Genomic DNA, 24,947 nt, shown 5'->3' on the forward strand with positions numbered 1-24,947 from the left:
CCCTTAAGGAAAGCAGGCTGAGACTCCAATGGAGAGGAGACTTCAGTGATGCCACCAAAGAGCACACCAGTATGTGCCAGGTGACCTCTCCAGCCCTGAGGTGGCAGGAGCACAGCTTTGCCCTTCCTCTCGCCGCGCTCACAGCGGGGCTGGCAGGTACTTACGCTGCCCACAGTAGGTTCCAGTATAACCCTTCTGGCAGAGGCAGGACTCCTCGTTGCAGCTCCCACCATTCATGCATCTCACATTGCAGGTTTGGACTGTGGAGAAAAGCAGGGAAATATTACACGACGATGCAACAAACAAATTGTCTGTGGCGGGAGGTGAACACCTCACATGTCATGGATGCTCGAAACCTTCCAGTCTCTGTGCAGAATCTAAGGGTGATGTTAAGTGTCCAGTTCCTTCAAGTCAAATGGAGAGACCGCTGACTTCCCATGGTAGGATATGGGCCCATGGCACAGTTAAAGGCTTGCACTTTTACTGAAGTATAATTACCCTGGAGCTGCTTACAAAATTAGATACTATAGTCTGTTCTTTGTTCCCTAAACGTAAGACGTTTTTATTGTTGCTGTACCTGGTAGTATTGAGCTGTTCAGATAAGGGAAAGCCGTGAGCATGATGGGCAGTGTGAAACTAGAAGCAATTTAAGGGATGTAATTCTTCAAGTCCATCTCGTACAGGGTAAAGTATCATTGTTCTCTTATGGCAAACAGTTTTTAGAGTAATATAAATAGGCTTCATTCCACAGAAACCAAAGACACTCATCATTTTACTCCATTAAAAAATCTACCCCGATTAAACATCTGCAGCTTTGTCCTTTCCACAGGATGTCCTGCCATAGCTCATGTGGCTGTGAGTAAGGGCGTATCTCCTGATATCTCCCTTTCTTTGATAGCTCTGCCATGCTAAACAATTCTTTCTTTTAGGATACTACACTTTTCAAATATTTTCATACCCTTTTTATTATTCTCTTGGATTATTGTTTCATTTTAAAAGCACGCTTTTCACATTCTGGGCTGTTTAACCTTTAAAATGCCTTCATATTAAAAGACCTATGAGATATTTGAGGGAATAGATTTTCTTTGGTGAAGGGAAACCATCAACTTTAAAGATATTTCTCTTCCTTTTACAATTACCAAGTGGCCTTAATGGTGAGATTCATTTAATACAAGAGGATTTTTTAAAGAAATCTGAAAAGAAAAGCACGTATCATCTATTTTTCTTTCTATGTTAGACTTCAGTTTTCACACTAGATCATGACACACTGAATGTGACTAATGCACTGTAGGAAAACAATAGCAATAAATAAGAGTCGGGAAGGCTTATACTGATGTAGACACAAAGCCAGTATTGGCTTTAACTGTTTCATCACTATTCAGTGTTTAAGGAATGTGGTATTAAAGTAGAAGAGCCCAAAAAGGGGGGGGGTTACTGCTAAACACTGAGTTACAAATACAGGTCAAACAGCTTTTATTCTTTACTGAAGCGCCTGGAACAATACATTCTTCCTTTGTAAGATGTGACAGCTCAAACTGCAAGTGCCTGAGGTTACAGCAAGTTATGCGAAAACTGTTTTTCAGCATGTACACCACAGTTCATGTCTGCCAGGGATAGGAGGGGCCGTGACTTGGCAGCTTTAAGAAGGTGGGGTTGGAGAGTGCATATGTGAATGGATGCTCAGCTGTGGCTTGTGTCTTCTCCGTGCATCCAACATCAGTCCCAAGCAGGGAAGAGTTGGGGCCAGTGCAAGTGAAATGTCTGTCCAAAAGGTAGTAGGACTCAGAAGTGTCCAATAGGGATAATTATATGGTTGACGCCTTGTTCGTAGGAAGCCTGAAAGGAAGGAGGAGTGGAATGGGAAGTCTCAGAGCTTTGCATTCAAAATGCTCGGCACATGTGCCGTACATTTAATCCATGCATTGCTAGTGTGGTTTGAATTAGTCATGATGTCTACTATCCTTCCTATTGCTCTATGGCCAGAGATCAGGCCAGAATTAGATGAAAGCTTAATCATTAAGGAAACTAAGCTTGAGGCTTCAAAGCATTGCCGAGATTGTCAGACATGAGACCAGTCTCTCTGGGAAAAGGCACTGTTTCCAGCACGTGCTTACCCTACACCCTCACTACAATTAATCAGCCCTGGGAAAGCAATTACATACAGAAAATCTGGGAGGGCTGCCCAGAGACAGAGGTAGCTAGGAAGTGTCTGTGTGTCAGAGCTGTCCATCTGTCAGAGCTCTGCCCTACACAGCATCCTGAGCCTGGCATTCAGTGCATTCAGCAAGGGGTAAGGTTTAGTGAAGTTGAAGAATTTGGGGAGTTCAGGGTGTGGACATAAGAAGAGCCCTGATGCTCATCCAGAAACTCTCCAAATAATTGGCAAAGACTATTCTTGGACCTGCACAAAGCAGGTCTCATTTCTTACTTCTGCCATGATCCGAAAAGCCCTGAGGTCCCGTCATCATCTCACTTATCACCAAGGCTGGCACTGTTAGAACCCCCCCGCAGATTTGGAGTGTAGAAGAATATCTTTCAACCAAGAATTTAAAGGCCTGTTACGCTTTGTCAGGATTTTCCAGGGTAGCAAAGACCAAAGTTCTAGGAAAAAGAGAATGACAGCTCACCCTAGTTAACTTTTGCCATGATTGGATTGGATTAGTTCTACAACTTATTTTAAAGGATCAGTGGCTGCAGCTGTTCTGCCAGCCATCGGTAGTGGAGTTTGCAGGCAGGTTTTCTGTCTGCTTACAGACTACTACTATCTAAACAGTCACTTGCAAATTACTCCTAAAATATCTTTACTGAAACAAAGCTTTTTGTTATGACAGAGAGAGGCAGAGTGGCTTTTATTGCCTCTGGAATGCACAATTTGTCTGCTTTACCTCCCTGAAGCATACATGATAAATGCAGATCCAAACATCCCCACAATGAATGCCAGATTTGATGAAGCCCCTGCAGAGGAACCTACCCCCCTTGAGCACATGCTGAAATCCACCCCAGGCTCTGGGGAATGCCAGGTCTGTGCCCAAATGTATATACTGCTTACAGCATTCCTTGCATTCCTCCGTGATTGCTAACATATGGACCCTCACTCCAGAAGCTTTTGTGTCTCCAGCATCTTCCTCTCAGCAAAGCACGGGGAAGGTCTGTGGAGCAGTGCGCACACAGGCTCTGGTGCTGAGCACTTGCTGGGGACATCTGCAGGGCTGTAGCACAACGTGGCACTTTGGAATCAGATTCTGGGAATTTCCTTCTTTGAGTCACACCCTGAATGTGGTTTTGAGGTTTGAGGGGGCTAGTTCTCTGGCCTTCAATCAGATGCCTGCAAGTTACTTTATTAACAATAGTTTGCATGCAGATGGGCGATAATGGAAAATAAATTTCTGGGTTGTCTCTACCAATGGCCATCTGAGATCTCAAAAGACTCCATAAAATCCCATTAATTCCTGCATTTTACATAGGGCACTAGCAAAATTAGCCTTCTTAAAACAACACTGTGCCACAGCTCTCTTCCTTCGCTTGCAGGTTTGTTTCTTTGACTGGTGTTTTTGAGCAGCACTGTCACGTATGAGTGGACTGCTTACACAGTCAGGTACAAACGGTGACCCAGTATCACTGCCCACATTTGGAGATCAGGAGTGCAGGCCAGCCCCCGCTTACACACTGCTACTGGCTTTAGAAACAACCGAAGCCCTTTTGGGCAGACCCGTTGGCTCGTGCGTAGCCTGTGCTGACCCAGGTGGGTCTCTGTGCTGGCTTACAGGAGCACAGGCGAAAGGGCTTGCTGGACATCTCCATCTAGCCTCCCCACAGATCAGGCTGGCCATGACTTTGTCTAGCTAAATCTTCGCACCCCACAGGCAGGGTGATCCCCCCCAGTGCTGGTTATCCGTCCCAGCACTGCACCACCCTCCAGTGCAGGGAGATCTTCGTGCCTGAAGATCCCAAGCTTGAAGACCCCAAGTGGCAACTTCTGGCTATTGACCTCTGTTACATCGCCTGCCCCTACCGAGAGGGGTTTGGCTCCTCCGCCTTGTAGCTCCACTTCCAGTTACAGGCTGGGATCAGATCCCTCTTTGATGCTTCTTAGGCTAAATCAGGCCAGCTCCACCAGCTTCTCCTCTCAGAACACGAGCTCCAGTCCCAACCATTTTGTAGACCGCTGCTGATCCATTTTCATTTTCCCCACATCCCACCTGAACTGGCAGCCCAAAACCCGCCACAGCCTCGCTACCCACAAGCAGAGGGGATCATACCTTCCTTTGACTTTTTCACCGTGATTCCCTTAATCTAGCCCAGGGTGTTCCTGGCTTTACTCACAGCCCCAATGACTATTGACTCATATCCAGTCTGGTGTCTACCAGAACTCCCAGGTCCTTTCCAGCAACACAACCTAGTGGAAAAGGGGCCACAGAGGAGCAATAATTCCCTTTCAGAAAGTACTCAAGACCATTAGCTATCAGGTTTTAGGCTCAAGTAAGAGGAGCATTTTCTATGCAGAGCCATGTGCTGCAGGGTAACGGAGTGGTTGCAAGCAAGATCTGGTCTTGAATACGTCCTGCAGGGATTACCAGAGGGGTATGGGAATTGCTTTCTGGATATGTGACTGTCACGCTGCTGAGTCCTCCACAGACTGTTTTTCAGAAACCTCAGCCATGCAATCCTCTTCCCAGAGCTTTTCAGATTTTTGTCCTGAAGGTCTGAGATGGGAGAACAAAGCAGAAAAAGTAGCAATGCAGTTTTTGCCTTTCCAGCTCTGCCATTGTGCAACCTCATCGTGTAACTGCAGTTTGCTAAAAATGCTGGGCAATTCTCCCTGACATCCAAATCACAGCCTAAGAAAAGCTTAATAATTTTTCCATTGGAAAATAAATATTTATTTGGTTAAGAAAAGCAGTGACAGATTTGATTCCACTTCAAAGAACAGCCAGGGGTAGACGGACTCTTTGGCAGTAGTGTTGCTATTTGCTGCTGTGAGATGTGGTTTCTGAGCTGCATCCTGTAGGATTTCTCATACCAAAGTAGCAGAAATTGCAAGCAGGTTGCCAGTTTTCTCCAGGTATCAGGGGCAGTAAGAACCCTTAGCAAAAGTGCCACAAGAAATGAAAGGTTTCATGGCTATTGCCCAATTCAGATTAGAACCTGGCTGCCAAAACACAAAATATTTCAGGGATTTCCTTTCATTGTGACTGGGAAATTTTTAAGAGAGCACATAACTACTCCAGAGGGAGGAGAATCACCACCAATGTTCTCTTACCTCCAGCTGAGCCACAGTTAGGAGAAAGTTGTCCATTGGAGCACGTACACATGTTTGGCCGTGAACAAAATCCATCACCACAAGAATTCCTGCAAATTGCTGGAGGAAGAGAAGGACACAGTGATTAGCACAATGTGCTAGTCTGTGAACTTGATTGCAGATGTGGTCTTGGCTGCCAAAAGGGTGTGAATTCATCTCTTTTAAGAATAATAACCTGAGGAGGAAGCTGGGGCACCTCTTGAGGACTCTGGCATGGGGACAGCAAAGCAGGAAAGACCCACTTGTTCACAGGGAGTTCCTGGAGACATCTTCCTTTTATCACAGAGTGTGGCTGGTCCTGCTGCCACATTGCTTTTTCAGCAGCAGAACATGGGGAAGGCACATTTCCCTACTTCTGCTTCCTAAAAATGCTGTCAGCAGAGACAAGTGACATTCACACTGAGCCAGGCTGTTCTTTTCCTTAAAATCTTTGTGTTTCCATGAAGCATTTTGCAGTCCATGGTCTGGCATTGAGGAAACTGGCTATTACTGAGATGCATCTCCTGTTCAATGAGGGGCTGAGCCTGAGTCAGCCAGAGATGCATCAGCAGGATGCCTTCCTATCAATCCCCATCCTTTCTTGCCTGGGACCCCTGCTAATCTCTTCCCCTTCCTGTGCCATGGGAGCCAAGAGCATAGCTGGCAGTATTGTTCCACCTGTGTAAGCACAGATTTTATTAGAGCCCCATGAAAGTATCTCATCTCTGTGTGTTTTATAAATAAAATTACAACACACAGTCCCCCGAGGACCTCCAGCCCAGATGGCATGTTTTACAGTTATGAGAAAAGTCAGCAGACAACCCTGAATGTCGCTAACCCCACATGCCACTGAGCAGCTATTTGGCTGTGAATTCCTTAACCCTTCGCTGCAGCCAGCATTAAACTCAGGCTTTGTATCCTTGGTGGGGCATCCGCTGTCCAAGGGATGAGGAGGAGGATTTTGTGAGTTTGCCTGTCTCTTCTCATGGGGAAAGGAGAGGGCGCGGAACTCCATGACTTACCATCACCTGGGGTGAAGTTGGATGCATTTAACTCTTGAGACATCATGCCTCTTTATTGCCCTTCTTTTCTGAGTGAGTAAAATGCCGTACTCTGGGACTGCTTACTTGTTGTGTTCAAGGACACATCAAGTGGCCCCATCACTCATACTACAACAGACACCATTTCCTTTGAGAGGAGAATATTTGCAGCTCTGGGCTCAGTTTTGTTCATTTGAGGTCCCAGACAGCTCTATATTAGGAAGCACAAGGCATTTCTCTCCAAGATGTCTGAGGTTTTGACTCTGAAGGTAGAATTACTTCTGAAATATGTGACCTGTACTATGGGGGAGATCCCACTAGAGGAACCTCCTGTTTTCCTCAACTGGAAACCTCCCACTGTCACTTATTTTTAGGAAGTTTTGAAAAAGAGCATTCACATACGATTCCAAGTGTGCTCTAATGCAGGGGATTTATGCAGAAAGCTAAAATACTGGGAGATACAAGCATCCCACAGTGCTACCTGCTATTTTGTATGTCCAGATTAGGGTTAATATCTTCAGAACACTGTGTATTTACTGTGTTTCAGTATGAAGCATGACCAGATTCAGATACAATTACCCCAACAGTCTCCAATGAGAATCTCACTTATTTACTCCTGAGCCGACTTTCACTTCCCATGGGAGCATCCTCCAAAGGTCAGGCTCCTCATCTTCCTATAAATCATGCCTTTAAACTACAGAAATGCAAAACATCAGCCCCTTAATGGATTTTATAGGTGTGTGTCAGCACTTGAGAGTCCACTAATGCTCTACTTCAAATCGGAAAGCTACCTGCCAAAACAGAGGTGTGATTTATCTAAATAAGCATCCTGCTTTGGATGGCCACTCAAAGAAAGATGCAGATTCCTGCTTGTAGACAATGTCTCATGGCATCATGTTTGCAATGTCAGCATCCAGCTGCCGTTCTAACAACTACTTAAATTATTTAATCTAAACAGGCACCTCCAAATAACTTTCTCAGGAGTCACCAATACATTTTCTTTGAGGCTAATCTTCTAAAGCAGGCACACAAACTGTCAAGCAACAAGGAACATGGTGGAAATTTGGCAGAAGATAAAAGCTGTGCACTAAATGGGACCAATTGCAACCACCCTGCTTTAATCAAGCCTAGCAGAGATGAGAACTCCCAGCAATCGCTGCTCCTGTCCCAGCAGATTATGAAATGTTCTGCCATCTGCTGAAGGGAGAGATATGCATTCCTTCCCACATGGCAGTTAGCTCCCTTGGTGCCCTTAACAGGAAAATGGATACTCACGGACAATGCACTGGTTCCCTCCAGGCAGCGTTTTCCAGCCAGGGCAGCAGTAGGAATGGAACCTCGAGCCACAGACATTGGGTCTGAAAATTAAAAACAATTTTTTTCCTCTGTTTCTGTGCAATGCCATTGGATAAATTCAGCATGTATCATCGCTGTAGGAGAGCGGTTGAATAGCTTCTTGTGTGACATTTCTCTGCCAAACTTCATTCCTTCACTGTGAGTTTGAACAAGCCACCATACGTTATTTTAATAACTGACTTCTGACCTCCCTGTGCTCTGGGGCTCTGATCTCACAGTGATCCTCTTAGGACTATATGGAAGAGTGAGGAACTGAGGCACAGCCAGGTCTACCCCGATGAGAAGCCTTGGCATGGGACCATACCCACAAGGTGAGACATAGCCAGCTGGGGACCTGCATTTCCGTGTGAGAAGAGACAGACCTAGATACCAGAGGACCCTAGAGACCACATGCAAGCGAATGTCTTGATGACCTGAACAGGGGGAGGACATCTCCTCCCTTGTGACCATAACTTAGCAGTGCTGTTTATGTATAAGGTGGACAAAGTCCTGCTCTTCCTTTCTGCAATTAACTTCTGCACACTCCAGCCTGTCCATCAGACAGGCTGCCCGTGGTTTTCTTTGTCTTCCTTTGTTTGTTGGATGGTTTAATCAACATCACATAGCAAAGACAGCAGGAAACCCGACCCGAGCCTATACCTCATCACAGCATTTACACCATGTTGTGCCATGCTACACATCCATACATGAACCAACAGACTTCCCGAGAAAAATTCTCAAAAGAAAACATCAAAACCACAAACCTAGGTAATGTTCATATTCTTCTGACTTTGTTAAGTGTGGAGTCATGAGAACCAAGCCCCTTGCAGAGGTGCTGGGGCTCTAACACAGGATCAGACAGATGGGTAAAGGCAGTAAGAGATTAAGTGTAGACAGAGAGTTTAGACCTTGCCTGGACCTTGGCCAGTAATCCTCCAACTTCTTCTTGGGGGTTTTCTGAAGGATCACATCTTTTAGAAAAGCATAAGAATTTGAACTAAAATCACCAATGAAAGAGTATACACTTTGGAGATTTTCTAGTAAGTAACAATCCCCACTGTTAAAATGCTATGCTTTATTTCAGGGTCTGAATCTATCTAGTTTCTCCTTTCAGCCATTGGATCTTGTTATATCTTTGCTTGCTGGATTGAAAACCCATTTGTTAAAAAAGTTGCTTTGCCCAGTAGAGCTGTGTAGGTTGTTACATCACCCTTTAATTTTCTGTTTGATAAGAGAAGGAGAATATCAGATTAGTTTGCTAGGATCTATTGTCAAAAATTTCTGTAATCCTCATTCTAATTTTAATTAGTTTTTACATCAACCACTTCATCAGTCTGCCTGGGGCTGGTGTTCGTAACTAGCATCATCATCATTGCACAGACAGGATGGGATTACGTGAATGAATCGGATTTTGAATTTTCTGCTATGAAATTTGGGATGTTTCTGAAACACAGGAGGTTCCATCTGAACATCAGGAACAACAGGTTGCCCAGAGAGGTTATGGAGTCTCCATCCTTGGAGATATTCAAAAGCTTTCTGGACATGGCCCTGGGCAACCAGCTCTACGTGGCCCTGCTTGAGCAAGGTGGTTGGACCAAATGATCCCCAGAGGTCCCTTCCAACCTCAACCATGCTGCGATTCCACGATTCTGTGTTCACTGTAACTAATTTCAGTTGTGGCAGGAACACGGTGTATGAACAGCGGTCACACTGAAGCCATGCAGAGCACACCCAGCAAACAGAGCAGACAAACCAGGGACACAGCGCAAGTGCAGCACACGTGCAGACATACAGCGCAGACGTGCAGCAGACGTGCTGCAGGTGTACCTTTCCAAAGCAGAAGTAGAATGCTTTCCCATGGAAAAAGGAACCGGGCAGCGTTTGCATTAATGACAAAAACACTGAGCTGGACTGAGAGCAAACTCTGAGGAACCCTCAACTGAGCAATGATGTTCCCATGTAAAAGCAATCTTAGCTTCTACTCTTCACGGTGACTAGAAGATCCCTGAGCTGCACAGCCCATGCTGGGTGACTTTCTGTGCAATGAAGGGTGCTGCTCCCCTTCCCAATTCTCACTTTCCCAGAGCACATGATGACCTGTGTAGCTGTGGCAACTATTTTTCCCTGTGACCTGTTTTTGCCCAGTGCTACACGGAGCCTCCTTCACCAGCCCCGAAAACATAAAATCAAGGACTCTGATAAAATAATTTGGTGCTATGGTTGGAGGTAGAGAGTAAATCTGTATTTTGATTTCAAAAGGACCTAGTTTTTTCAAAAGCCTGAGCAGCTGTTGCTTCTCCTGTGCTTAGAAGTTATAAAGAGACCCTGAATGCAGAGCTGATTCTGTTGGTATGGATTAAGGTTCCCTGCAAATGGGAGAACATCTTGGGTTGCAGTTCCTGATTGCATTAGGTTGGATAAAACACAAAGCTAGCTAGGTGCTGCCACTGATACTCAAGTGTAAATCTCCAGTTAGAAGTAGACATATGTCTGTGGTTGGCATTAACTGGGAAGATAAGTTCACTCTGAGCAGATGGAGGTTCTGTAAAGCCTAAGTTTCAGCCCTCAGGCTCCCAGCATGCAGGATGGATGATCTTTTTTTGATATAGGACTCTCCATGCAATGTGTAGGCAGCCCAGACAACTCATAGCCAGGCATCAAATATTGCAGTTTGACTCCCACCTGAATCTGTTTGCTGGTTTCAACACATGGACATGAACAGCTATGAGGGAAAGTTGCCACTGACCTTAGTACACCCCAGCCTCAGGCTACTTCAAGCCTTGTTGAAGATTAAAGGATATTAAATAGCCATTTTATCAGGCAAAAGGCGATGAGGTGTTTTTTTTTTTTTTGTCAAAATCATTGAAGGAAAAGGTATCTGGCACCAATCCCATAGACTAAGACAGAAGAAAGTGGAAGCTGAATGAAATTGATAATGAAGTGCATATTTTTAACTATGGTGGCAAGTACCACCTCTTTCTAAAAGACAGTCAGCCACGGATTTCATCAAGCTCTGTGCAGGGATCTTGGGAGAGGTCCTGGGCTCTCTGTTACACAGGAGGCTAAACTGCAAGATCACAATTGTTCCTCCAAAACTGAACCTTTATAAGCATATGCTAAAAATTAGCAGAGTTTCAAAACACAACATAGGGGAGAGTCCATTTTGAATGGGTTGAAGTTAATGGTGTCACAGAAATGACCTAGAGAGAGAACGAAATTAGATTCCAAAGCAAGAACTCAATAAGGCGAATGCTGTTTTGTAAGAAAAAATAACATCTTCAGCAAAGTTGTGACAAAATTGCTTTTAAAAATTAATAGCGGTTTTCTCAGTCCTAGGAAATACAAGCTGGAAACCCATGTTCTCATCAGCAAGAAGGTGTGGATAAAAGGCAAGTCATTTAGTCGTTATTAGAAAACCACAGCCATAGTTTGTCATGAGGAGTTCCAAAGAATGGGAATGTCAAGGTTAGCGGAAAAACCATTTCAATTCAATACCCTTGCCCACAACATTCTGATTATTACTGATAATCAAAATCCACGGACATTTCAGAACCACCAAGAAATTTCATAACAATCAATCCTCAATTAAAAATCAAGAGGGTTTTTTTTACCTTATTCACTCTCAGCTTTGCCTCCTTGTCAGCCAACGATAGCAAAGGGGTCTTACCCAGACATGATGCAGTCCTGGACGTGGTTGTACTGCTGAGATGGTGCTAACGCCTGCATGAATTTCCTTTGGGTGTTAGAGCCATGGAGATAGGAGCTGACACGTTTGTGCCAGTCCTTTCCAGCAATGCTTTCTGGCAAAGGACTGCACTGCCAGTCCACCCCCATGGTTCAGCTGATGCAAAAATAGACCTGCCAATATGAGGCAGATCTTCCCTTATCACCTTCTGTGCAGCCTAGGAAAAGGCTGAAAGAGTTCAGCTACTAAAGAGAATTGTTTAAATGAAAGTCAATATAACCAAAAGAGTGATGCTAAGAAAGGACAGAGGGAAAAGCAATGCTGGCCATAGCGTCTTCTTTGCCCACTTTAAATAAAGAATAGGATTATAGAGATATGCAGGGACAAAATAAGCATGAATTTCAATGCCTGGTGGCAGTGGCTCTGTGTGGGAATTGGGAGATGCCAAGAAGAAAAACACTGGAACAGAGCAGAGCTGTGGCCATCTGATGTGAAAATGCATGGCTGTTAGCAAGAGAAATCTTTCTCCCAAATCCACAATGGGGTTGGAGGCATGAGCAAGGACTGGGAGACAATCCATACCACAAGACTGCCCACAGGCTCAGAGTGTCAGCCCGCCTGTGGGGACAGAACACAAGCGGCATCTGGCTGTTGCTGCAGCAGCCTGTTCCTGTTAGCAGCCTGGGAAAGACAGCCTAGAGCACCGAATTGTTGCCTACGAGCTGAGCAAGCGGCCGAAAAGGACTCGGTCCTGCCAGTTATTGTCAGATGCCTGGTGTGACCCCAGCAGAATTGTACTCATTGTTAAAGGTAGGAGAGGGCAGACAGCACAGTGTGAGAAGTTTAGGCTGAGAATGCTTTGCAAACTCAGATGCTAGCCAAAACCTAAGTCAAGTCACCCTGAGCTTCCCACTCACCCACAGCTATGTCCTCAACACATACCATGCACACAGGTCTTTGTCTACTCCTCCAGCCATGGGAGAAAGACTACCCAGCTAGAATGAACTATCCAAACCTTCTTCAGAAAGTTCTGCACAGTCACTAATGGGCTGGTTTGTGTAATAATTGCAGTGTCCTGCAAGGAGCACTTCTGCCATCCAGCAAGACCTACAGCTACTGAACCTTTGGCTACGTGTAGTGTGTGCTTTTCAGGCAGCAGGAACAGCAACCCAAGATTTGCCTCCCCTGTCTCGAGTAATCAGTGTGCCTCTGTTGTCACTGGCCTTCAGAAGTGGTATTTCCATTCCTTAAACTAGAGGAAGACAGAAGTGAATTAAAATTGGTGGCTTGCCAGGGCTATGGTGACTCTCAGAGCTGCTCTGGTCTTGCACAGAGATTGCTCCCCTGGCTGCTCACATGCTCTCCTTCTCGCTGGCCTCATCCAGGGGGATTCAATATATTAATTCAGGAAGAATTTACTATAGTTCATTAATCTGGGCCAATTTCCTGCTCCTTGCACCAAGTGGAGACCCTTGTCCAGTGACTGAGATTCCCTGAACTGTGAACCTAGAACTAGCCTGCTTTGGTGCATGCTCAGTGGGCCAGCAAGCGCTTCTCCCACCTCATTGCCTTCTTCGTGTCTGCCTGGAGAACCTTGGACTGGGCATCTGCTGCCTGAGCAGGGGGACCCTTTTCCTTATTTATCACAGACATTCCTTATTTCCCACCTTTATATAACCTAAAACTTCCTCCTGCTGGGTGAAAGGAGGTCCTCAGTGCTGTGACTACTCTCCTGAGCATTATTTTTCAAGATATTCTCTGTTCAACAGGAAAAGGAGTCCGAGCTAAGAGGGTCCGGCTGCACTGAGCAATTGTTCTTTGGACCAGTTTGAGCCTCTTGGTAAGGGCAGAGATGCCAGAGCTTTACATCACTTTCAGGTCTTCTCTGCTCTCCTGATGAGAACAAGTCAAGATTACAGAGTAGGTGCTCTCAGAAATTCATACTGCTTTGTTTTTGTAAACTAAGACTTTGTTAATAAAAGTATGGCTTGCACTTTTACCAGGCCCCAGATGTAATTCAGGCAAGTGACCAAGAACAAATTCCTTTTTCTCTAAGTGTTTCAAACAAAACACTCACTAAAAACCACCTTCCTGCCCTGCCAAAGTACAACTGTGCAGGCTAGTAGTAGGGCTGAAGCCCAGTGTTTTATGAAAGGGTGAGCAGCAACTTTCCCACCAGCACAGGGGATCAACACCGGTGATTTTGGGAGGAGAAGCACCACAGTTTAACTACGCAGCCCCAAACCTAATGATCAAGAGGTAAGAGACTTCTTCTGTGATACTGGTCCTCAAAATAGGTGGAACAGATTCATCATAGGAGAAATCCACAACAGTAGCAGACCACATCCTGGGCTGGATTAGGAGAAGCATGGCCAGCAGGTCCAAGGGACGTATTTCTCCCTCTTCTGCTTGAGCACAATCTCCTAATTTTGAGATTCCATTAAGCTTGCCCAATCTTCTCGATTTTTATTCTGTTCTTATCTCTCTGTATTCTCTGAGTACCCCGAGAGACATGAAAATCCCTCTTCTCTGCAAACACATCCAGTTTGGGGTGCAGCAATTCTGACAATTTATATGGGACAAATGAAAAAGCCTTGGAATGCTTATAGTCATTACCTTCCCTGTCCCTTACCTTATTTTCAGCTTTTTTCTGTCTTTAAGTTTCAGCTTAGAAATATTTATGGGGAAATGGAACCATCCAGCAACAGATTTAGCCAATTCTCAATGCAATTCTACTTGTTCAGCTTTAGGAATGGCCATTGGCCCAAATACTGCTCTAGATTTCCCCAAGCCATTCAGAGTTACCCTTTGCTGTAAATTCATCAACTCAGTGAAAATGAAAATGTAAGTGAAAGTGAAAATGAAAATGCCAGGCTAGTGAGAATTTCTGATTTCATACTGTGAAATGGAAGGCTGTCTGCTATCCACAGAAGAGCTATTTTAGGGAGGAGACATAGAAGTTTTTACACCACTACCCTCCACAGCCCTCCTCTTATCATGAAATTCATGCCTGTGCAAAGAGTCAAATAAAATGAATGTGTATGAGTATCACCATTACATTCTCTAGTCTTATATGATTCAAGCACGTGGCTTTTCCAGGGACAATGAGCCCACCTCTCCATTTGAGCTGGAATTTTTTCCTATAATGCAAGATTCTTTTTGGTTTTGATCTTAGCCTGACTCTTTGCTGGGCCCCAGGGATCATCTCTCACAATAACTGGGGGACACCATTGCAGGCATCAGTCACCCTTGGCCTCAGTGGAGATTACCAGGGGGACAATAATTACTGCCAAATGTGATGGTGGTTTTTGGTAATGCATCTCCCCACCCAGAGCAATTTGGGATTGTGTCACGGCGTGAGAACAGGTTTGAAACAATGCTGACTTTTGGATCCTTGGCCTAAGGAGAAGCATATTTGTGTCCTCCTCATTCTTGACTTACCAGATCCCTCAAATGTACTGCAAGTATTTATTTCAGTGATTTATCAGTTTTATGAGCCCAGGACTGAGCTATCTGTATGTTCACTGCTTACTTCCCTAGGCCTATATGTGTTCGAGCAATGTATACAGTTTGAGAAGTAATTTGCAAACGAGAAAGTAGAGCAATACCGCTGGAGAAGCCAGCTGTTCCAACCCTGGCAACCCCGCTTTAATGTAAGGATATTGACTCTGTCCTGCAAAGGAGGTGCTTAATTTCTCCCACCTGAAACATCATCCCCTTGTTCTGCAAAGCAGACCTGCATCTGTTTAGCTTTTACAAATGAGTTCAAGTCTCAGTGATTTCAATTATTTCCAGTTCTGAGAATTTGGGTCTAAAGGTGCAGAAATGCTAACTTTCTGTTACCACCAGTAGAAGCCACACACCTTAAAACTGCCAACAGCTATTGTGCTGGGTAATATTGCAAGCAGAGAAGTATTCAGAATTCAGCACATCCTGAAGTCGTTTGCTGAGCCGAGCTATGGGTCGCTTTCCTAAGGCTCTCAGCAATACCTGTAATACTCAGCAATACATCTGCGGCAACAGAAACATTTTCCTCCGATCTCACCAAAGCCACTTACGGTCTCTCTCACATTCCTGCTGGAGACTCTTTAGTTTCCCTGGCCCTCGGAGCACCCCTCCCTCCATCCCCAGGGACAAAGGTGGTGTGAACTGGTGCACAGCTCCCTCCTGAGCAAACCCTGGTAGCATCACTGAGCATCTCTCACCTCTGCTGCCCAGCAATGCTGACCTGATCTCTGCTTGAGCTCAGACTGAGTAGCTGGGACTCAGAAGACTTTGACATAAGATGTTCAAAGCACACTGAGCCTTTCATGTGTTTAAATTCGGCTGTTGATCCTCCACTGCAGCTCTCCTTAAGGAAACGGGGAGGTCTGGGAAGAGGAGGGGCTCTAGACAAGAAAGATTGGTTTAAGTGAGCAGAGACTATTTTTTCTGGTTATTTTAAATAGAAAGGAAGCCTTCACTTAAGCAGTTATTTTTAACTCTTTTATGCTTTAGTTATTTTTTCCTACAGAATGGATGGTCTGAAACTAAAGATAGCCTCAATACCTAATTTAGCACTTTCTTTAATTAACCAGGAAAATGCATGATATCAAAATACATGCCTTTTAACTGAGCAATTATATAGTTTCAAACAAAGTTACTCAGGTGTTTACTGTTTTCATTTTTATATTATTAGAAAATGGGGAGAAATTAAATTATTTTTTCCAGATGGTTATTACATTTCTACTTCTAATACATACTAAATTCTCTTGTATTGAAATTGAAACAGCATTAAATGGGCCTTTATGTTTATGTTAAAGCCTTTAAGGGCTTTAACATTTGATGGTACTTCTCCTGTCTCTGTGCCCAGGGTTGAATTTCCTACCATCGTTTAATTCAGAGCACAGGGCAGCTTTGGGTGCCTTGGGGACTGGCCATCTCAAATAGAGAGATGCAGTCTTGAAAGATTACAGAACTCTGTATCTCAGCCCCCTTTCCTTCTCCTGCTGAGATGCAGCTGTCAGTAAGGTCATCAGCAAGGTGGTGGAGCAAGAGAGTACAATGAAGGGAAATCCCATCAGGGACCTCTGGATTCCCAGTACAAAATTGCAACCCCAGCTCAAAACTCCTCCCTGTGCTCAGGCAGAGGCCCCCTAGGACCCCTTGCACACGTGGACTCCGGTCACACATAGAGGGAAAGCCAAGCTGAAGGTTTCCTGGCTGCCACCAAGGTGACTAGATCATACCAAAATAAATCTCTATGCTTACACCAACAGCTTTAGGTGACCCAAGCCATGCAAAGCCAACTCCAGGGTAGACACCTGGATTTTAGCTGAAATTTACAGGGAAAATTTTAAAAAAATGAGAGAGAGATGGAAATAATTTTTTAAATATGCAAGATTATTATTCAGTTTCATGAAAGGAATGAAGCAAAATGCAAGGAAAGTCTTACAAAGACTATATAGGTTTTGGATTCCATCTCCTTAAGATAATGCCAAATTCAAGCCCAATAATGCTTACAATTTCTTTTTAGCAAAGGACGTCTATAAAATCTTTTGTTATATACCTTTCCTTTGTCAATATTTTTTTTTCCCCTTTATTCAGATCTTCTCACATTTTGTATAAATGATAATAGGGAAAATCTTCCCTTATATGTACACATTTAAATTTAATCCTATATATCAGCAAATTAGCATAGAGAAGGCTTTCCTTTGAAAAAGACTAAAAATGTAACTGATTTCCGGGAACTGGTTAACACTTTAATTTGGAAAGCAGCATTACCAACTATTCCATCTTTTTTCTTTCCCTTAAATCCTGGAATAATCAAAACTTCAAATACAGTTCTTAAACCTTCCACACAAAACCCATATAACCTATTAACTTCCACACCAGATAATATTTTTGCCACGACAATACTTGCCTTCATTTTCCTGCCAGTAACACGAGAAACCAGCCTAGGCCAGAAGTTCAAGATCAACCATTTCACAATATAAATCAAGATACAAGGAAAATTTAGGAACAGGGGTCTTAAATCAGAAGTTTCCAGCCGCTGCCTTAATTTTGTTCCTTCTGTTGTTCAATCTCTGAATAAATATCGAGGTTTACATTGATGTAAACCTTTACATATGTGTACCTGGAAGCAGCCAAAACTTGCTCAGGAGGTGACTGGATCACAGTGACAGATGCTCCAGTTGCACCTTTACTGAAGTGATGTATGCTCACTTTAAGCTCAGCTTTAGCAAGCCTTGGGGCACGGAGACCCACGCTGGGCCCACGGCAGGAATGCGGTGGGGCAAGGCAAGAAAACTTTACTAGAGTTTGACCGTGCTCTTCCCTGCTGTGTTCATCCTCATCATTTCTAAGTGGAGATGCCCCAAAGCTGCCTCCTTGCAGACGGAGCATCCTCTGTGCACGCAGGAACACGCATTTCACCGTCTTGTAAGAAAACCAGTATTTAGAATGGGATGGAATGGAATCGAGTATTTCAGTTGGAAGGGACCTACAACAATCATCTGGTCCAACTGCAATGACACGTGGGCAACCACAAGCAGCACAGTCCATTTCAGACAACAAGTTTTAGTAAGTACTGGAGTGCTGTTGTTACTCTTTGGCTACACGTGCTTGTAGTTTCAGTTGGTGTAGTTAGTGACATACCCCACAAATCTGCTTTAAGTATTTAAATCACCATAGTTACCGTCTCTTTTTTGCAAACAACCCACACAATCAGTAGGACAGAGTCTGGTTGCTTAAACTATAGGTTTAAATTAAGAAATTGGACATTTTAGTTTCCACTGCCTCTTAGTAGCACACTACCTCTTATTCTAAACAGGATGTCATTTTGAAGCAAGTTTTCTACAACTTTGAGGTCAATAAGTCCATTTTTTATAAGGAATGAAAGCTGAACTTCTGCATTTAAAGGACTTCACTCTGGAACACTGAGGAAATCAATACCTCTCACTAGATTTACAGTAGCAGCAGAGATGGTAACACTGCAGAAAAGATTTGTGGACTCCCACTTAGGGCTTATTCCTTTCAACGATGTCAGCTAAAATGTTGTGCTTGAACTTGGCAGAGGCAGAATCAGGGCCTGAATCATGAAACATCTGACAGTGCTGGTTGTGTTTTGGGCATCAGTTCTTTTTAAAGGCACATGTTTCCAATAAACCTAATGCGAGAGTGCAGAAAATTACAATCGCTGCTGGTCCAAAGAAACCTTTTGTAATTCCTGTACTAAATTGCTTGTGGAACTGCAACTTCAGGGATGGAGTGGGATTAAAAGGCTGCTGGAAATCTGCTCTCTGTGCACATCTCACAGTAAACTGCAAAAGTGGTGAAGCTCATCTCTGCTATGTCCAATCTCCCCTTGACATTAAACATTGTGCTAGTGTCAGCTCCAGTTTAATTTGGTGTCATGTGGCCCAAAATCACAGCCTGTGGCTTTCCCCCTCCACAGCATCTGAGCTGCCAAGTATAGTGTGATGGATGGAGAGCTTATCTACATCCCAGCAACATCTCCTCTGCTGGTGTTTTGCAGTTGCAAATGTGCCTTTCCTCTCCATTCCCCAGTGTCAAGTTGGAAAATAAGAAGGCGTCAAAAATCTATAGGAGATCAGCTTGGAAACTCCTCATATTCCCCATTCCCCACAATTAATTTAGACACCTCTCTGGCTTTTTGTGTAAGTCAGAGCAATGGAAGAGGTATGACAAATGCCTCCCCAAACATCTTCTCTTCATCCATCTTCTCAATTGCAGTGACCGTTTCATGATTAATGGGCTTGACATAATTAGTTGTGTTTAAAGTCAGGCTATAGCTGAGCCTTTATTCTTACTTGAAAAAACAGGCAGCCATGAACTTACAGGAAATCATACTGCCAGCAAACAGCTCAGCTGGCTGCAGACTAATCATCTTTTCTTTCCCCTTTGTTAAACACATTCTTGCTCTTGGAAACTGTTCAATAGTTCATTAAACTAATAATCCCATTCAAATCCTGCCTCATAAATGGATTTGTCAGTGCTGTTCCTTTCAGGAGATGGTCATTTTAAATTGTCTCTGCTTTAATGAGTTTAAGGACAGATTAAATCATGGCTTTGGCTGTGATTTATTGCTCCACATTACTTTATTAATTGTTATTTTTTAAAGTATCGATGAATAACAGACTTGTTTAATTTTGCATTTATTTCATGCTTTGCATTTATTTCATGCTTTTCCCTTTATTAAATGAGACTGGGATGGGAGCAGAGCTCCAAATAAATATGTTTCCATCAGAAACATATACAATCTTTCCTTCTGCATTGCTAAAGCCTCTTTTATCAACAGAACATTTACAACTGTCCTCATGCACAGCCAGTTCGCTCCAGAGGACAGCGAGGAGAGCTTGTGTTGGTCACATTGGAGTTACTAGAGAGCAGTTTCTCACTGAGAAATGAGCTCTGTGATATTAAATGATTCTATGTATTTCTATTAGTATCGACTAAGACTTCACACAAAGTAACTTGCCACCAAAAGAGAGCAGATATCCTGTGCTACTTGGGCTTACTCGAGACTTTCCTGGGAAAATCACAGGAAGTTATTTGTGCTATGTGCAGGAGTAGAAGATATTTGAGAAAATGAAGGAAGGAGCACCAAATATGTCTGGGTATTTGATTCTTCCAGAATTGGTAAAAGTTTCCATATAAAGACATTTGGGTCACAGTCTTCTGTGCAGTTCCAGTGTAATTCTATTTTCTTTTCGAAACTGAGATATAACACAATTTAGAGATGGAGGGAATCCATGGTTCCACCCATCCAAGAAAATAGGAGGCACATACAAGAATAAATGGTAGAGCAAAAGCCAGATCTAGTCTGTCAAGACAGGTTACTGTCCTTTGAGTCCTCTAATGTATCGGTCTGTCATAATCCATTTTGGGCACAAAAACATTTCTACCATGGACAAAGTGATCTATGAATGGCTTGTTAACATTGTAAAAGGATTTTACAATTTTAAGATCTGGCACAATAGAAGGTCTCAAGCGTAGTGAGACCTTCTATAAAAAACACTTATTAACTTGTGTTGGGAAAACAAATAATTTCCTGGAACAAATAAGACCAGGTTACAAACAGTCCAGAAGCCCTGAGCAGAAGGTTTGCACGGAGGAGAAGATGAAGAAGTTAGGACTGCACTGCTTCATCATCAGATCTAGCCAGCAAATCCTCAAAGTCTGTTTGTCATTTCCTTCCATTCAGAACCAATGTACAAACTTTTGAACATTCTCACAGAAACCAGAGGTTCAGGACAGTGGCTGGGGGTGGTGGTCCAGGGCTCACCAGGAAAGCTGCCAGTTCAGGCCCATGTGACGCAGCTAAACTTTGCTGTGTTTTAATTCTAGTTCTGTTTAAATTCCTTTCATGCAAGCCTCAGAACCAAAGAAAGTCTCAGAACCAAAGATGTTTCAGTTGAAAGTTGGATAGAAATTAGTCTATCTCTCTGAAAACTAAAGTTGTAGGTCTTTGAAAGCAAATGCCAAAGCAAATATTTGAAATTATGCCATAAACTATTAAAATAGACACCACAGATAAACATGTTTAAAGCTTCAGATGTGTGTTTAGAGGTGTGGCATTATACAACAGATGATCCCACAAATCGCAACAGTCGAGATAAGCCACCTGCACGCCTATGTTGTAAAATAACACCAAATTTAAAAAGACAACCCTACCTGCCTTTACATTTAAAGCTCCACCAAGAAAACTCACTGTTCATTCATTTCTTTTGCTACTGCAGTGCTAGTCAGTGAGCGAACCAAAGCTTAAATTATGACTTATCTGATTTTCCCAGAGAAGTGTAGCAAACTCAGTTAAATTTCACAGCAGCAAAGAATCCTGAATCCTTAAGGCAGTAAAACCCAGGTCAGGGAAGATGCTAATCCACAGCTGCAGCTCTCCAGAATTATAAACCAGAGCAGAAAGATGAGGGACTAGCACTGTTTGGGGAATCTACAGCAAAATTTACTGGGTCTGTGGCTCTGCAGGAGACAGCTTCCACTGGCTGCCAGACCCATCTACAGCATTGTAGCTGGTGACATCTGTAGCTGCATTCTAAGCCCAGTAGAACATTATTTAAAACATCACTCTTCAATAGATTTCTCATCTCAAGTGGTTTTCTCTGCTTGTAAAGTAGAGATTTTAAAGAATGATTGCTGAAGGGCTGGAAATCCTGAAGGAGAGATTTGGACCCAAAACCTAGGAGACTGTCAGGGCCACTTGACACACAGCATGGGAAGCGCCTGGGGCAGAAGCTCCAGCCACTCTGAGTTTTGCCAGCTTCCCCTGTGTTGCCCACCACGGTTCCCTCCCTTGAAACAAGATTGCTCTCCCAAGGGCCAAGAAACAATGATTCTTCAGTTGTCTTAAATTATAGTTGCACAGATTTCCTTAGACAGACCTTGCACTTATCCCAGTGGGGTTTTTTTCTCTCCCTACAGCAATTGCTTCAGAGGGCATGAGGAAAGCAGAAGAGAAAATGAAGGAGGTAGCAGCGTGGTCCTCAGCTCTCTGCAGGAGACTGGGAGCCAGGCACTTCAGGCCTGATTCTGATCCTGCCTCAAACTTACTGTGTGGCCACTAAGAACTTACACAACTGATAATTTGGTATTACTTTACTTAAATATTGGTCCATGTCTGAAGCTTTAAAGTAGAGAAGAGTTTTCAGAAGTTATTTCTAACTTGGGAATCTGGGCTTCATTTTTAAAGTGCGCTTGGGATTTGGACCCTTCAGACTCACTAGAAGTTAAAAGGGTTTAAGCTGTAAATCATTTTTGAAAACAGGATCTGGCAACCTAAGTCACTAAGTGCCATAAGACCACTGGACACCAGTGACCTTCTCCCAGGTCCCACGGGGAATGGAAACACTCATAATTTCCTTGCTCTGCCCTTCCTTTCTCTTCACAGGGCTGCATGAGACAGCATTACCCATGCACACATCAAGTCCTTTCAATCCTTTCTATCCCCATTATGAGCACGGTAATCAATCATGTATAGCCCTGGGCAGCCAGGCTGAACAAGAGTCTCTGGATCTGGTAGACCGTCATCCCAACCTTTTCATGAAACAGCCTTCATCCCCGTTAGTCATAAAGATTTGGGATGTTTTATCTGAGGGATGATGAACTCGGAGAGGAGCATGAAGAAAGTGCTTATGGGTTGCACTGGGGGAGACATAGGGTATCCCTACCCAGCGAGTGAGCTAATGGCTGCTTTTGGTGGCCAGTTTTGAGAAGACCAAATCCCCAGGAGGGTTGCTGTCCATCTTTTCCAAATCCGCCGTAGCAGGAAGGAGTGGCCACGCACGTTTGAATTCCAAGAGCAGATGCCGCCAGCCCCACGGCCCTGCCCCTGGCAGCTCGACGGCCAGGCTCTGTGTTCCAGCTCCAGCCCAAACACGGCACATTTGACTGTCTGGGCTGAAAGCACAGCACTCCATCCCATTCAAGAAGCATTCCCCAGCAAGTGCCGGAGGACTCTGGCACAGCCCAGGCTTCGCGCGTGTATCACGTTCTGCTCTGATTCTGCCCACTGACACAGGAACGCTTTCCAAGAACTACAGCCAGGCAGACTTAAAATAACCCAGAATCAATGTCAGGGCCAGGAACCATCTTGAGAGCATGCAAACACAGCTGAGCTCCAGCACAAGCTTCAGGATTTTCTAGCTGAGCCCTGTCTCCCTCCTCAGGTGGAAAACGCTCACGGGTCCAACTCTTGCACTGATTTATCTATAGATGAGACCACAAGCCACAACTGTGCTGCACAACAAGGAACTTAGTGTGACACCTGCCTGTTAGCAACAATCACCTTGTAAAAGCAGCTATCAAAGGCAATAGCTTCTCAATACAGCCCAGAGCATTGACTGGTAGCAGAGAGCCAAAGGTGACTCCAGGGTCAAAACCTGAGTTGCCAGCATCCCCACTAGTGACGGTGGAAAGCCCAGCCACAGCCATCACTCCAGCCAAACGTGCCGCATCCCTCCCACAAACAGGCAGGGTGTGGATGGCTCTTACAGTCCTTGCAAGGGAGCCCTAAGGTGCTGTGATGCCCTGAACAAAGCAACATTGCTCCACCCACAGCTCTGCTCACATGGGAGTCTGCTTCTTTGTCCCCTGTGGCATGAGCTTTCCTCCTACCATAGGTCTGCAGAGCAAACTCCTTCCCGGGCTCAAGGAAAGGCAATGCTGTAAGCATGTCTCTATGTGCTATGATAATAACCCAATTCCTGGTTTGTAAAATAGAAAAGAACATTAAACATACCCTCGTAAAGTGTCTTGGCCTCTTCTTCTCACTCTGTTTGCTGGCTGTCTTTCCTCGTAGCCTGCAAATCTGTCTGTCTGCAAGTCCCCTTCATATTGACCCTGGGCTTGTTCCACGTACATAACCGCTGTACATCCCAGCATGAACCTGGCCAGCCATAATACCCCCATGATGGCTCGGATTCCTTGATTCCCCCGGCTGCCCCGAAATCTTCTTCCAGCTGGAGGGTCCCTGCTGCCCTGGTGGAAGATGTTTTTTGGCAGCAGCCCCTAAGTGCCAAGGTGCCGTCCTGCCGTTCCCTTTCTAGAAGCAAAAACAGAGGAAAGAGAAAGAGAGAGACACAAGTGTTCTTAAGGGCTTGCATATTTTTAAAATGATTGGTCATCCCAGGAGGCCCCTCCCCAGAGTTAATACAGTGGGGTCTTACAGTCACACTGAGTTTGGCTCCTTGTACGTGCAGCCAACATGTTCACACTGTCATTCCCTACCACAGCATTGCCAAACCTTTCTTTCTCAAGAGCTGGAAACCAAGAGGAGATCTCCAAGAGTCACGGTTTGGCCCTTGCATCTGTTTTCCTGCCCTTGTGATGGAGAAATGAAGAGTGACAAAAGCACATCTGTCCTGGGCCTGCCCATGGTGATGGGTTATGACACTGACCTCAGCAGATGCCTTAGTTCAGAGGAGCAACAGGAGATGCAGGGCTGCAAAGCAAGAGGAGAACTTCAAGAAAGAGCAGATTCTGTTTATGGACCATCTTTCCAGCTTGCATAGCTCTGCTTTACTGCATCATACTCCAGACAGGCCACGGCATGGACATCAGTTGCTGGAAATCAACCTCCCAGATACCTGGTAGTTCTAACTGGCTGAGGGGAGTAGTCTGCTGGCAAACCTATCAGAGGGACATGTACACCAGTGCTGAGGTAGGAAAAAGGATCATAGTGAGCTGGAGTGAGGTGGAAGACTGTGAGCTGAGGCTAGAGCACGAAGACATGCTACATTAAGCTAAGCCCAGTTTCCATGGAGGGTGAAGGGGCAGAGGAGAAGGTGGAGGGCTGGGAACGCCGGGGGGATGTAGAAGGAGGGCTCCAGAGCTGAGACAGGCAGCTGAGCACGAGGGGCCATGGGGAGGAGGAAGCTGCAGTGTCCAAAGCCTCTGTGGAGGGGCCAGTGGAGGCAGCAAGGAGACCCCTGGCACCTCTGGTTGCGGACACACCTTGGGGCCAGCACAGCATGGCCAGTTCTCCAGGGCTGGGGCCAGCAACAGAGCCTACGAGATGGCCATGGCTGGGCAAGGGCCAGATGGAGAGTTTGGCCCTGAATGACTCCAGGGCAGGTCCTCAGCCCCCAGAGAC

At 44.6% G+C, this 24,947-nt stretch overlaps 1 protein-coding gene across 1 annotated transcript in view; it reads right to left on the reverse strand.

Annotated features, from left to right (window-relative positions):
* The window catches only part of FBN3 (fibrillin 3), a 113,531-nt gene that overhangs the window by 86,687 nt on the left and 1,897 nt on the right, over window positions 1–24,947 (reverse strand). Inside the window, 5 exon segments of the mRNA XM_042794583.1 lie at window positions 165–260; window positions 5,261–5,359; window positions 7,594–7,676; window positions 23,595–23,788; window positions 23,791–23,897. Coding sequence (XP_042650517.1) covers window positions 165–260; window positions 5,261–5,359; window positions 7,594–7,676; window positions 23,595–23,788; window positions 23,791–23,897 — 579 coding nt within the window.

The sequence above is a fragment of the Tyto alba genome, unplaced genomic scaffold (assembly GCF_018691265.1).
Source record: "Tyto alba isolate M040663 unplaced genomic scaffold, T.alba_DEE_v4.0 Super-Scaffold_20000042, whole genome shotgun sequence".
Classification (NCBI taxonomy): domain Eukaryota; kingdom Metazoa; phylum Chordata; class Aves; order Strigiformes; family Tytonidae; genus Tyto; species Tyto alba.